The 13,660-nt window shown below is 37.6% G+C and overlaps 2 protein-coding genes across 3 annotated transcripts; both read right to left on the bottom strand.

The window, feature by feature from the left end:
* Positions 1-509: 509 nt before the first annotated feature.
* LOC107820865 (uncharacterized) lies at positions 510-1,681 on the bottom strand. Its single transcript, XM_016647222.2, has one exon. The coding sequence runs from the start codon at positions 1,542-1,544 to the stop codon at positions 708-710; it is 837 nt and encodes a 278-aa protein (XP_016502708.1). The 5' UTR covers positions 1,545-1,681; the 3' UTR covers positions 510-707.
* A 1,583-nt stretch (positions 1,682-3,264) lies between these two features.
* LOC107826788 (peroxisome biogenesis protein 16) lies at positions 3,265-10,213 on the bottom strand. 2 transcript variants are annotated; one of them, XM_075238271.1, is made up of 8 exons: positions 9,853-10,213; positions 8,613-8,670; positions 8,041-8,257; positions 7,367-7,665; positions 7,006-7,274; positions 3,863-3,930; positions 3,693-3,754; positions 3,265-3,584 (listed from the first exon to the last, which is right to left on the bottom strand). In XM_075238271.1, exons 1-8 carry the CDS (start codon positions 9,919-9,921, stop codon positions 3,523-3,525), a joined length of 1,104 nt encoding a protein of 367 aa, XP_075094372.1. In that variant the 5' UTR covers positions 9,922-10,213; the 3' UTR covers positions 3,265-3,522. The 2 variants fall into 2 exon arrangements, with proteins under 2 accessions (XP_075094372.1, XP_075094373.1); XM_075238272.1 differs by having other exon boundaries at positions 8,596-8,670; positions 9,853-10,157.
* Positions 10,214-13,660: the final 3,447 nt, after the last annotated feature.

The raw sequence follows: 13,660 nt of genomic DNA, 5'->3' as shown, positions 1-13,660 counted from the left end.
TAAATATAACGATTGGAGTGGACCAAAAAAAGATTCTCATAAAAAATGAAGGAGTATTCGCTGACGGTTAAAAATAATTGCAACATTGGATTTCAGCATGTAAAGAATTTTAAGCAGTACTTATAGTTGTTTATAAGAAGTTATTTGTACCAATTTAGTTTGTAGGTTATCAAAATTAAGCTCGCTAACAATAGTTACACGTTATTATTTATAGCCTATTTTATGGGTACGTGAACCCATGATCTTTTCGCCAAATTAGGTATTTTATTAAAGGCGGAGCAAAGATTTTAAACTTATGGGTTCAGATTCTAATCGTTTTAAATTATTGGGTTCTAAATTGATAATTTATATTCACCGAATTTTTTAAGACATATACATGGTTCGACCCAAAGTTACTGGGTTCGGCCGAACTCGCATTCGGCACTCTACCCCGCCCCTTTATTTATGTACATAATAGCTAGAATTGATCTAATATTATCCGGTGGCACTTATGCTCCGAAGAGACCAAATAGTGTAATTGGTTGAATGCTCTGTTATTATTATAGGCTGATGCCGTTAATGAGATGATGCAAGAAAACTTTACAAATGTTAGCCACAGAAGTTAAACTTCTTCCTAATTAATCATTCACGGCCCTTCATAATATAGAAATTAAAGTTACTACAATATTCTTTTTTCTTTCCAAAGTTACCACGCACCCACGTACGGTTCAATGACCCAACGAAAAGGAGGAGGAAATGGAGGCATTGTTAGTAGAAAGAGGAATAACTGCACTTGGAATATTCAATAAAGCAGCTGGTCTAACAGTACTAACGCAATTAATAGGTTGCACCGCCAACACCGGAGCTGCACTTGGTGTTTGTGGAATTATCCAAACAGTTGACGCCGCCGCCACAGCGAACATTGACACGTGTGGCATTATTGTCTGACTTGGTATTATCGACATAATCGGAGCAAAAATAGTTGTCACTTTGTTAGACTTCACGTCAATAGTACTAGTACTGCATGTAGTCATAGTTGTATGGCAACTTCTTTGTTTAACGTCGATAAATTCACTGTTAGTACAACGTTTGCGTTTCCGCGTTAAAGGGTCATTTTTAGTGGTGGGGATTTTGAGTGTGCCGTTAACTGAGACGGCGATGGCAGGGGTAGTACCAGTACCAGTAGCGGAGATGATAGAAGGTTCAGCATGTTGTAATAGCCATTGAATAGTTTCGCCGTCAGTTTTGTGACCGAGTTCACGGGTAAGTTGAAAGACTCTGGCGGCGCATGTTGCCGGCATTCTTATCCTCCGCCCTCTTCCTTCTACCTTGGTGTGTTGGTCCTTTGTATATGTAGCAGCCTTGTTATGCGGTGGCGGTGGTGGTGGCAGATGTGGCGGTGATACCGAATGTTTCAGTGTTGGGGTGGGTAGTGTCACTTTGATAATGGGTGGTGCCGGCGGTTTCTGATCAGCCATGTCATGAGGCTCTTGCTTGGGAGATATTAATGGTGTTGCGATTGGCGGAGCCACCTGCCGACGCCGTGCCAATGGTGGCGCTACCATGTAGGACTTGTTAATTTTGTTGATGTTTATATAGATTCTATGGGGATGGAGTCATGTGTTTGTGCTGCTTCCATTGCTTATATATAGAACGCCACTCATTACTCATAGCTGCGCTCCAAAAGAGGGGCTTTAGTGTGACCATGCTTTAATTTTAATTTGGGTAGAACCAATAAATGTCAACACGTTGATTGAGGGGGTTAGTTCTACGTACCTTCTATACGTATTATTTATATCAAATCATGTAATTTAATCTTAAGATCAAATCGCAAATGAAAGAGAAAATACATATTATCTAATCATAATTAAACATACTCCTAAAATTATACACGCGAGCACGCGGATTCAATTCAATAGCTACAGGTTCCGTGAATCCAGTAGCTTTTGTGATCTATAACCTGTATTTGTATTGAAAAATCCATTAAATATATAAGAATATTTAGCTTGGAATTCAGTCCGTTCATCTAGTTAGTATCGTATATTAACTCAGATTTTTGTAGGAACCCATAAACTTAAAATCCTATATCCGTCTCTGCACGATAAATATTTTACGGGTAATTTTATTTTCTACCTATCCTAACTGTGAATGGGATTAGGGAACTGTTTTAGAATACATACCCCTGAATTAGGGAGCTATCTCTAGTTGATGTGCTCATATGGAAATTTACGCAGGCAGAAAAGAAAAAAGTAGAGTAGGGCAGTGGCACAAGTTGGGCTACTGTAGTAATGAGTTAGTAGGTGGTGGACCTTAGTGCTTTCATGTGATGGAAACAGGTCCAATTGATCTAAAGTTTGATTAAGAATGGCAAGCATTCGAGTTAAATTTGTGAATCAATTAGCTTGTAACTTAGATCATGCATAGCTCGTTGCATGGTTTCTATCGTTTTGGATTTGTAACCAAACCAAGTTGGTTTTAATAAGCCTGTGTTGGTCTTGGAAACCAATGTGATAATACAAAACAACCCCAACCAACGTACGGTTACCATTTTTTTATAGATACTTATGCACATATAATATTTAGTCTAAACACTTTCTTTTAAAGCAAATTTTGAATCGATTTTTTTTACAAAAATCAAATCTTAAATTAAACCAAATCCAAATGCCACCTAAATCTATATATAGGACTATGCCTCACCTACAGCTACAAGACCAAACTCCTTCCTAGGAGACTAGAGGAGGAGGGGGGACGTACCCCTCTAGGCCCTCTACAAATTCCTCTTCTAAATGGTCCCAAAGAGTGTTTGTACCCCCACTACAAACCCTAGCTAAGCCACGTTTTTTAGAAATATTTATATTATCATTGTATTATAATCGGTTCGAAGAAGTTATTTAATTATTTTTGAAGTTATCAAATTAAACTTACATAGACGAATCCCTTTAGTTGTAGGTGACTTTAACCCAATGATACAAAATACATTAGCAAGTAAAAGGGCAGAGGAGTTTTAACTTTTATTGAGATACTTGAAAATACTCAAATGTAATAATCATAGGTGCGCACATGTTTACCATCAACAGATTTTCCAATTACTTTTTAGATTAAGCTTTCATATTTTAGTTCTCGTCTTCACACTCAAAATGACTACTTGTCTTCAGATCCTAATTCGAGTCGTTTCCACATATTATTGTCCTTATCTATCATTGTCAAACGCATGTTAGCTATTAATTATAAGAAAAGGATAACCAAATTTGTTCTAATCTGCCGCAATTTTAACCACTGAGAATATTAACCATGAATCATGATTTATAAAATAAACAGCCAGCAATAGTGTTTGATTACTGCTCCATCTGATGCAGCATCAAACCTCCATACACTTTTGGACAGCAACAAAATTATACACCTATTCTTAGTTCTAATTTCAAAATGCTACATCTTTTCTTGATTATAATTTCAAAATGCTACAACTGAAAAAAAGAGAAAAAGTTTATCTCCATTGCCAAATAGGAGTAAAAAAGAATGCATAAAACATTCAGTGGCTTCCCTTCAAGAACCAGACATGTAGGTATATCTAGTCTGGGCTCCAATAAGTAGTTCAATAAGTTTTTCTGCACATCCAAGAAAAATTTTGTCAGGAAGGATAATGTCAAAATTTACATCAACAATGTCAAATGAAGCAACTCTTGAAACTAGGTACAAAAGTGCGTTAAAAATACCTGCGAAAAATCCAACTACAGGAACAGGTTCTACAATTTTTTGAGTGCTTTCAAGTCTTCGCCTGAAATGATTTTAAGGCATTAGCATTGCTTTAATCTCTGTTAGTTCTCTTTCCTGCGCTTCTTATATGAAGCACTAACAAGAAATGACAGAAAAAGAGTATCTTTACCTGGTGTATTCCGAGAAAAAAGGATCTCGCATGAGGTAAAGCACCCAAAGCAGCTTCCTCCTTTTTAACTGCAGTTTTTGGAGTAAAATATATACCATTTAAAGATGAAGCAAAATTTTATGGCTGCAATAAATAAACTTAAAAGCTAATGAACAAATCAGATGAATATTTAAAGGGGAGAAAGGGTGAGACATAAAGCAAGAAATGGAATGAGAATCCGTAGTCTCGAGTGAGAAAGACCAATAACACGCTATTCCATCCACCATTGAATGAAACACGTCTGAAGCAACAATGCAAAATGTTTAGTATGAGATTTGGTAACCGGAACAGCAGATAGGCAACAACAGCAACAACAAGCAGTAAAATCCCACTAATTGAGTTTGGGGAGAGTAATGTGTACGCAGACCTTAACCCTATCCCGAATAAGTAGAGAGGCTGTTTCCGAAAGACCCTCGACTCAAAAAAAACAAACAAACAAAAGGACAAAAAGGAGACAATATTAGTATCACAACAGCAATCATAGGAAAAATAGGAACACCATGAAATCCACAAGAAAGATACAAAGCAAAGGGAGACAATATTAGTAAATATTAGTATCACCACAACAATCATAAGAAAAATAGGAACACCATGAAATCTAAAAGAAAGATGCAAAGCAAAAGCGATAGCTAGTAAATAGGACATGCACTGAAAAGCGAAATAGTAAGACACAACATTGCCACTAGCTATCTTAGACAAAAACCCTACATGGCTAGTCCCACAATGGTACGAAGTAAGGCACGACTCGACTACCTCCTAACCTACAACCGTAATACTCGACCTCCACATCTTCCTATCAAATGTCATATCCTCGGAAATCTGGAGCCTCGCCATATCCTGCCTGATCATATCTCCCCAATATTTCTTAGGCCGCCCTCTACCTCTTCTCGTGCCCTCCACAACTAGCCGCTCACACCTCCGTACCGGAGCATTTGGCTTATCCTCTGAACACTTCCCGCATATTGTCATCAATGGGAGCCATATGCACCTTCTCCCGAATATCATCACTCCTAATCTTATCTATCCTAGTGTGCCCACACATCCACCGCAACATCCTCATTTCTGCTACTTTCATCTTCTGGATATGTGAGTTCTTAACGGACCAACACTCAGCCCCATACATCATGGCCGGTCTAACCACCGCTTTATAGAACTTACCTTTGAGTATCGGTGGCACTCTCTTGTCACACAGAACTCCAGATGCTAACCTCCACTTCATCCATCCTACCCCAATACGGTGTGTGACATCCTCGTCGATCTCCCCTCCCCCCTGGATAACCGAACCAAGATACTTGAAGCTGCCTCTACTCGGGATGACCTGCGAATCAAGCCTCACATCCACGCCCACTTCCCCTGGCTAAGCGCTAAACTACACTCCAGGTATTTTGTCTTCTCCTGCTCAGCTTGAAACCCTTAGACTCAAGAGCATGTCTCCAAACCTCCAGCCGCTCGTTAACACCGGCTCGCGACTCTTCAATCAGAACTATGTCATCGGCGAATAGCATGCACCATGACACATCCCCTTGAATATGGTGTATTAACGCGTCCATCACCAGGACGAATAAGAACGGACTGAGCGCAGAACCTTGGTGTAACCCCATTACAACCGAAAAATGCTCAGTCACCTCCTACTGTCCTAACCCGAGTCTTAGCCCCATCATACATGTCCTTAATCGCCATAATGTAGGGAACCGACACACCTTTTGCCTCCAGGCATCTCCAGAGAATTTCTCTAGGAACCTTGTCATACGCTTTCTCTAGGTCAATAAACACCATGTGCAGATCCTTCTTCCTCTCTCTGTATAGTTCCACCAACCTTCTAACAAGGTGTATAGCTTCTGTAGTCGAACGACCCGGCATGAACCCGAACTGGTTGTCGGATACAGACACTGTCATCCTCACCCTCGCTTCAACCACCCTCTCCCACACTTTCATGGTATGACTCAGTAATTTGATACCCCTATAATTGTTACAACTCTGGATATCACCTTTGTTCTTATACAATGGAACCACCGTACTCCACCTCCACTCATCCGGCATCCTCTTTGCCTTAAAAATAACATTAAACAACCTAGTCAACCACTCCAAACCTGCTCTCCCTACACACTTCAAAAATTCCACCGGAATCTCGTCTGGCCCGGTCGCTCTGCCCCTACTCATCTTACGCATAGCTACCACGACCTCCTCAATCTCGATACGCCTGCAGTACCCAAAGTCACGGTGACTCTCGGAATGCTCCAATTCGCCTAGCACAATATCCCGATCCCCTTCTTCATTCAGAAGTTTGTGAAAGTAAGTCTGTTACCTACTCTTAATCTGGGCATCTTCCATCAATACTCTACCATCTTCGTTCTTGATGCATCTCACTTGGTCCAAATCCCGAGCCTTCCTCTCTCTCAACTTGGCCAGCCGGAATAACTTCTTCTCCCCACATTTTTTCCCCAATTCCTCGTACATACGACCATAAGCCGCAGTCTTAGCCTCCGTGACCGCCAGCTTAGCCTCCTTCCTAGCTGCCTTATACCTCTCCATGCATACTCGCCTCTCCTCCTCACCTATTCTCCCCACTAACTTCAAGTACGCCGCCTTCTTTGCTTCCACTTTACCTTGGACCACTTCATTCCACCACCAGCCTCCTTTGTGCCCACCAGATACGCCCGTCGAGACCCCTAACACCTCTCTCGCAACCTCCCTAATATAGTCTGTTGTCGCTGACCACATAGTACTCGCGTCACCGCTGCTCCTCCAAGCTCCCATAGCCGACAACCGCCCCTCCAACGCTTGGCCTTTATCCTTAGTTAAGGCTCCCCACCTGATTCTCGGTCTTCCTCGAGTAGACCTTTTCCTCCTCTTTAACATAATACCAACGTCCATCACCAAGAGCCTATGCTGCGTCGCGAGTATCTCACCCGGAATCACCTTGCAATCCTTGCAACACCTCCGGAACAACAGATAGGCAAACCTCTTATTTTCTTTTTTGAGGGGATATAAGCCTTTTCTTTTATGGGGGAAAGGGAGGTACCATTAAGGATAATAAAAGTGAATTAGAAGTTAGTTTAAGCTATAGATAAAAAGATTTTGTGCAATAATCTATAATTCCTAACCTCATCCTTCTCGGATTTAGAAAATTGAAAATGCTGGTCTTTCCTGCTATCCTGGGACATTGTTATGACCGAGAGAATGCTGTTCCCCATGAGATCCACAGCCAAAGAGATGAACCAAGGAAACCACGATCGTGTTCCATATTTCCTTACCAGGAAGACATAAATAAGAGGTCTTAGGATGAACATAATCTCCCCGGTCACAAATAACCCTCCACGAGTACCTTTCTCAGATAAGAAGGTTGACAGACTGGGCTTTGTGATCACCTTAGCTGTAATAACATAAGGAAAGTTAACGCATTAGGAAATAACTGTTTCACCAACAGAAGCAAAAGATTTTAGTTCAGCTGAAACCAATTATTACTTGGTGGTTCCAGAATTGCTTGCTGCTGTTGAACCCTGCGCAACCAAGTTGGCTCAGAAACCGTCCTAGCATTCTGACCGAAGTTACTTAAGGCGGACATCGCCCTACCTTCAAGATTCCATGAGTTCCAACCCTGAGGGTGATTGGCACCCGGTCCTTGATTTCGGATGGGCTTCGTTAAATGCCCCATGCTTTCTTGTGGACTGGAATCATCTGAATGTTCTAAGTTTTCAGTCTCCCCGCCTTGCAAAAGCATTTTATATCCTGTATTTCTGAAAGCTGCCAGCCTGACACACACCCTGGCATCCATTGGAAAACAAGTTGCAGTACAAATGTTTAATCATAAATTACCACTTGTAGGCGTTAGGATAATATTTGAGTTGAAGTTGAAATAAAGAATGTCCGAGGCTAAAGCTGGTAACTAAGTAGCGTGAAAGTTAAATACTCCCTCCGTTTCAATTTATGTGAACCTATTTCCTTTTTAGTCCGTGCCAAAAAGAATAACCTCTTTCCTTATTTGGAAACAATTTACTTTTATGCAATGATTTATAGCCACACAAAATATATGTGCCTCATTTTACACCACAAATTCAAAAGTCTTCTCTCTTTTCTTAAACTCCATTCCCAGTCAAATGGGTTCACATAAATTGAAACGAAGGGAGTATGTAACTTACTTGGCAGCCTCTGTAAGAACAATCAAATTCCATTTTTTGTCTTCACCATAGAGCTGCTCAGCTACTACTTCAATCAATGTTTCCAAGTCCCTCAGCAAAGTAAGGCATAATGACAAAGGGAGAATAGAAGTCTCTGCAGAACTTGTATGCGCTGGGGTTGGAACTGTCTCTATAATATGCTCATTTACGGTGGTAACCATTCCAAGGATCGAGGAGACTGCCAAAATTAGAGCGCAATAAATAAACATACCCGTGCGGAGCAGGAAAACCAACATAGCTAAAATAACTACATCAATAAGTTACTTATTTACATTAAAATGGCGCCCACGAAAAGAGTTACAAAGGGAACTAAACATCCTATGAAGAGTCAGGATACTCAATATTCAGTTTGATTGATTAAAATTGCAAAATTTTCACAAAATGACACCAGAAAGATTAACTGCCAGTATTTTTGTGCCTTGCTTCCTAAGAAGAGAAGCATGGTGGAAGCTAATTTAGAAAGAGAAAAGGTATTATTTTGAGTTGCATAAGCAGCAAGAAGAGGCCCAATGTTACCAAAATTTCAATTAAACCTGCTTCTGGCCCAATTTCTGATGCAGCAAACCGCTCTGGAAGAAGCCATGTCATTCCCTGGCCATACATTAGAAACCAGATTATCATCATCTACTAGATTTCATGCAATTGGCAATCAAACGGTGCTAATGACAATAATGACATATCTTTTTTTTTAATCAGTAAAAGTGAATGACAATAAAGAAACTTATATATACTACTGCAGGATCCAAAAAGGAAAAAATGAAAAAAAATTAGAAAGGGAGGCCTGCCAAATTTTGGCCATCTCCTTCATTCTTCAATATTTCAAATCTACCTTAACTAATCAAGATCTAAGCTGTGGTACAAAGTTCCATTAAACCCAAAAACTTTAGAAAAGACGATAGTCTTTACAATCTTGGCTTACTCAATCCCAAATATAGGGGCAGCACAAATATATGCTTTTCGTTTTTTTTTTTTTTATGGATGGGTCAGCCGGGAGAAGGGGAGAGGAGAGGTAGGATAAAGCAAAAGAACCTATACAAGCAGTTAAATCAAAATCAACTTCAGCACAGAAAAATTGCATAAAATATCAGTTTTCTTCAACTAACCCCCAAGTAATAGGCCTCACATGTTCGCAAGGTAACATATCCTTAAGAGTTTGCTAGCAATACATGGTTAGAACCACCTTCATTCCTCGAGCTGAATTAGAAAGGCTTCTAAGATAAGTCTGAATGGAGATTTAAAACCAACTCTTGGCGAAACAACCAATTCTTATTCTGGATAAATTTAATAGAAATATGTAAACCCCAAAAGAAAAATTAATTGAACAAACCTCCAACATAATAGATATATTGGCTTATTAAGAATATATTCAACTATGCCTCAATCCCCAACTTGTTGGGGACTTGGAGTCGGCTCTATGTCCCTTCCATTCTATTCGGCCCCTCTCATTCCAGTAATAAATAATTGATTCATCATAAATTAGCTATTTTTTACACAGAGCAACCCTCATCCCTTATCCAGATTTGAACCAGCTATCTACTATTCAGACACCAAAATCAGTTCCATTCTTGAAACTATCAACCCAAACTCAATATTAGTTCTCTCACACAATTGCCACTAACAAAATAGCATCAAGATGCAAGCTAGCAGCAGCCAAAAAGACTAACGCAATTAATCAGGACAAAAACCAAGAGGTAAAAAGACACTTGTGCTAACAACAATAGAAATTAAAAAATAAAACCAATAAATGTTAAGAGTTTAAGAGGAGGGGCTTACACTGGCTAGAGAACTCAATTGGCGAACATAATCACGATTCCTCCTAACCCATCTCTTGTAAGCCTCCATAGAAGCAAAAAGTTTGAATCTTTACTCCAAAAACAGTGTCTTTTATAATAGTAGCTCTTTTTAGCAGCACTCGATTGGGAGAAAAAAAGACCTAAAGCTGGAATTTTTTGAAGGTTTCAGATCAAACCCAGATGGATAAAAGCTGAGGGAATTGCCACTTCTTCTGAAATTTACTGCAAGTGACAGTATGCTTACGAAGGAGCTTGCACATAAACCGTCTCGAACGGATGAACAAGAACTGGGCAGTGGGCAGATGATAGTTGTGATGAGGGGTGTCGTTTTGTTAACTTATGATTTTCTTTTTCCCCTTTGTTTCTTTTTCTCTTGTGTCGCCTGCATAAACCAAGCTTAGTTAATTACTCCATTAAATATTTATAGTAATATTTTATGTCTATGGGTTAACATTCACTTAAATAAATTATGAGTTAGAATTCTTTTTGTTTTACATACTTCTTTGACGAATTCGTAGCATGAATTTTAAAATATTTATTTATAATTTTATTTTTATACAAATAACCAATTGTGTCTCAATCCAAAACAAGTTCATCACCTATATAGATCCTCACCATCATGTTTCCCTAGGTAAATATTTAAATTCATTAGTCCAATATAAGTAGCTTAGTACTCCCTCTGTCTCGTATTAATAGTAGTGGTAACTAAAAAATAGTTGTCTCAAATTATATGTCATTTTAAAAGTTCAAGACAAAATTGATTATTATTATTTTTATTTTTACCCTTAGTAATAATTGTCTTGAAGATAAAGATAACACATAAATAAAATAAATATTCAATAAAGAGAGATTATATCTTATGAAATAAATAAGGATAGAATAATTCAATCTCTTTCCTAATTAATATTTATTAAAACGGGTTTAAAAGAGAAACGCCACATGTACCGAGGGAGTACTACTTTTTCCTTGGGATGTAACAGCACAAAATATAGTTAATTCATATCACTTTAATCACTTATTAAAGTGTTGATTACAAAAACCAATAAAGAAAGTTAATTGTACTTGGATGTCAAAATCGACCTTAAAAACTTGCCAATGTCATTGTATATAGATTGTTTCCACTTATAAGTCGTTGTTTTATTTTTATGGAATAATGATCAAATATACTTTTCTATTTTAGTATATTGTTTATATTTATCCTCAATTATATTATTGGGTCATATCTATCCTTATCGTTAGTCAAATTTTTAAAGATACCCTCCACCCAACGAAAAGCCACCAGATTAATAAAATAATTATTTTTTAAAAAAATTATTAACCCATAACCCGTTAAACCCATCATTTAAAAATTCGGAACCTAAATTTCTGAGACGTCTTAACACATTTTATTTATTTAGATAGAGACAGACTAAGAATGATGGTGGAAGTAGGATTAGTAAGAAGAACTTATATTTTTGGTTATTAGTTGTTCATGGTGGTATTAGGATGTCATGTTATCACTTTCGTTTTTTTTTGTGTGTGGTGATAATATGACATTCCTTTGTCTAATGTAATGCACACTTGACAGTTGGTTTGTATGTTGGTAACAACTGATACAGGGGCAACTCAAATACATGTGTAGCCAAAATTTAATGTGAGGCCTTAATTTTTAAAAACTGATATGATAATTTTTTTTTGAAGTCAATTTTTCTAGTTTTTTGATATGCAAAGTTGTTAATAATTTTTTTTATAATCGATTCCTCTAATAAATCCTTTTCAAATGAGAGTATAGCAAATTTATTTAATCTTTCTTGAAACATTGTTGATCTTAGTAAGATTTTATCAATTATAATTTTGATTTTTTTAGGCAATTGTTATAAAAACAATTCTACTTTTGTACTAAAAGTACTAAATATTATTTTTTAAATACCTATAAACCTATTATGTAAAAATTACACGGGCGCCCTATTTAGTCGCCCCCATTTAACCCATACCCATATTTTTAAAATTCTTTAACCTACCCTAATTTTGACAACTTCCGAAGCCTCCTCTTCTTCCTCCTGACCTATGCGTTCCTTTCTTCCTCTTCTTCTTTTCCTCTTCTTCTTTTCTCTCTCAAACACATGAGACTTTGTATAAGTATTATTGATTGGATCTGTAAAATTTTTATTAAATCTTATCAACTACCATATTATATGTTGAAGGACGAGTAAATAAAACTCCACAAGCTGGTTAAAGTAGATGTGATTTGTGTCTTTCCCTGATCCATCCTTCTCAAACATACAACAACAACTGACTACTACATGTCCTCTCTTCCAAGTTACCTGCCACAAGAATGTCACATGCATGTGAAATTTATTATACACAATAGTTGCTCTCGCGATCTCTTGGAATTAGCTTACCCCTTGCTTTATGATATCATCCGCAGAAAAAACAACAGAAAAGGGCTGCAAAACTAAAAAAATAAAAGATAGGAAAAATAAGTTCAAAACATTATCAAAAAAATCAGTTAAAACTTTAGCACAATTTGGCTTAAGTTATATTTTAAAGCCATCTAACTTCAAAAAAAGGCAGAACACAGCTTCAGCTCTAAGACTACTGAAGTTTAGCAAATATAAAATAAAAACTTCAGCTCCTAGAATGCCGAATTTCAACAAATACAAAACAAAACTTCAACTCCTAGAATGTTGAAGTTCAACAATTACAAAAACAAAACTTCAGCTCCTAGAATACTGAAGTTCAGCAATTACAAAACAAAACTTCAGCTCCTAGAATGCTGAAGTTCAATAATTACAAAACAAAATTTTAGCTCCTAGAATGCTGAAGTTCAGCAATTACAAAATAAAAACTTCAGCCAAAATATACTGTAGTTTTATTGAACGGAAGTTTGCCATTGCACTATGAACTGAAGTTTGCATGATTGCCTTTGCAAATCAGGCCAAACTTCAGACAAAAATATCTGAAGTTTTGCTTTGATAAGGCTACACTTCAGGCAAAACATTTTGAAATTCAAACTTCAGACATAATTTTTTGCTACTTCAGGCCCGTATGTCTGAAGTTACCTGAAAAGTGGGCACGCTTGCAATTATTTTTGCAAAGCGGGTATAAGTTAAAATGTGATCCAAAAATTGGGTATAGATGCAAATCTATTTATGAAAAATGTGCCCCTCCAAATTTGAGGGCCTAAGGCACAAGCCTTACTTCTAATAACCTTAGAGCCGGTCCTAAACTGATATATATTTTAATAAGAGATTTTTTCTTTCCCATATAATATTTGAAACTTATTTACCAAAATTGTACAAATTTTATATATTATCCGTCCTAAACAAAGTTTGGTTACAAATTATATACAGTCCATTATTAATACCTTAAATTAGGGAATTGCTGGAGTGTGATGAACTCTGCTGAAGCTGGACCTGCATTCCAGGTTTGTTCCGTCTCCATTTTGATCCATGAGATGTCTTCAAAGCTAATTTGTCTTGACGATACCCGTTGGGATGGGAAGGGAAGGTTCTTACGGCACACTATGCTTTCTCGCTGTGAATAAATGTTTTCAATGAGTGCAAATTGATTCAGAGATAAGTTTCATAGGCGAAAAGATCTATACAAGTGTTTTTAATTTTCCATTTTGGTTATTAGAGCTAAATTTACAGCCTACAAAGATTGTTGCTTAAAGGTTTTTATTAAAGTCACTACTTTTTAATGCATTAATTTGGCTCTTAGCGCCAGGTCGTTGATAGTGTCTCTCTACTGCGATTATGGACGGTACATGCATTTCGCATTTGCAAATCCCTCCTTCCTGCCAAACC

This window comes from Nicotiana tabacum, chromosome 19, assembly GCF_000715075.1.
Source record: "Nicotiana tabacum cultivar K326 chromosome 19, ASM71507v2, whole genome shotgun sequence".
In the NCBI taxonomy this organism is placed as follows: domain Eukaryota; kingdom Viridiplantae; phylum Streptophyta; class Magnoliopsida; order Solanales; family Solanaceae; genus Nicotiana; species Nicotiana tabacum.
This window is presented reverse-complemented; position numbering and strand designations above follow the sequence as displayed.

Excerpts from the sequence above, each read along its gene's own strand:
- LOC107820865 (XM_016647222.2), bottom strand. The coding sequence starts at position 1,544 with ATGGTAGCGCCACCATTGGCACGGCGTCGGCAGGTGGCTCCGCCAATC.
- LOC107826788 (XM_075238271.1), bottom strand. The coding sequence starts at position 9,921 with ATGGAGGCTTACAAGAGATGGGTTAGGAGGAATCGTGATTATGTTCGC. Across the intron at positions 8,671-9,852 it reads AATTGAGTTCTCTAGCCAGT|GGAATGACATGGCTTCTTCC; the intron begins GTAAGCCCCTCC and ends ATGTATGGCCAG. Across the intron at positions 8,258-8,612 it reads AGAAATTGGGCCAGAAGCAG|TCTCCTCGATCCTTGGAATG; the intron begins GTTTAATTGAAA and ends TAATTTTGGCAG.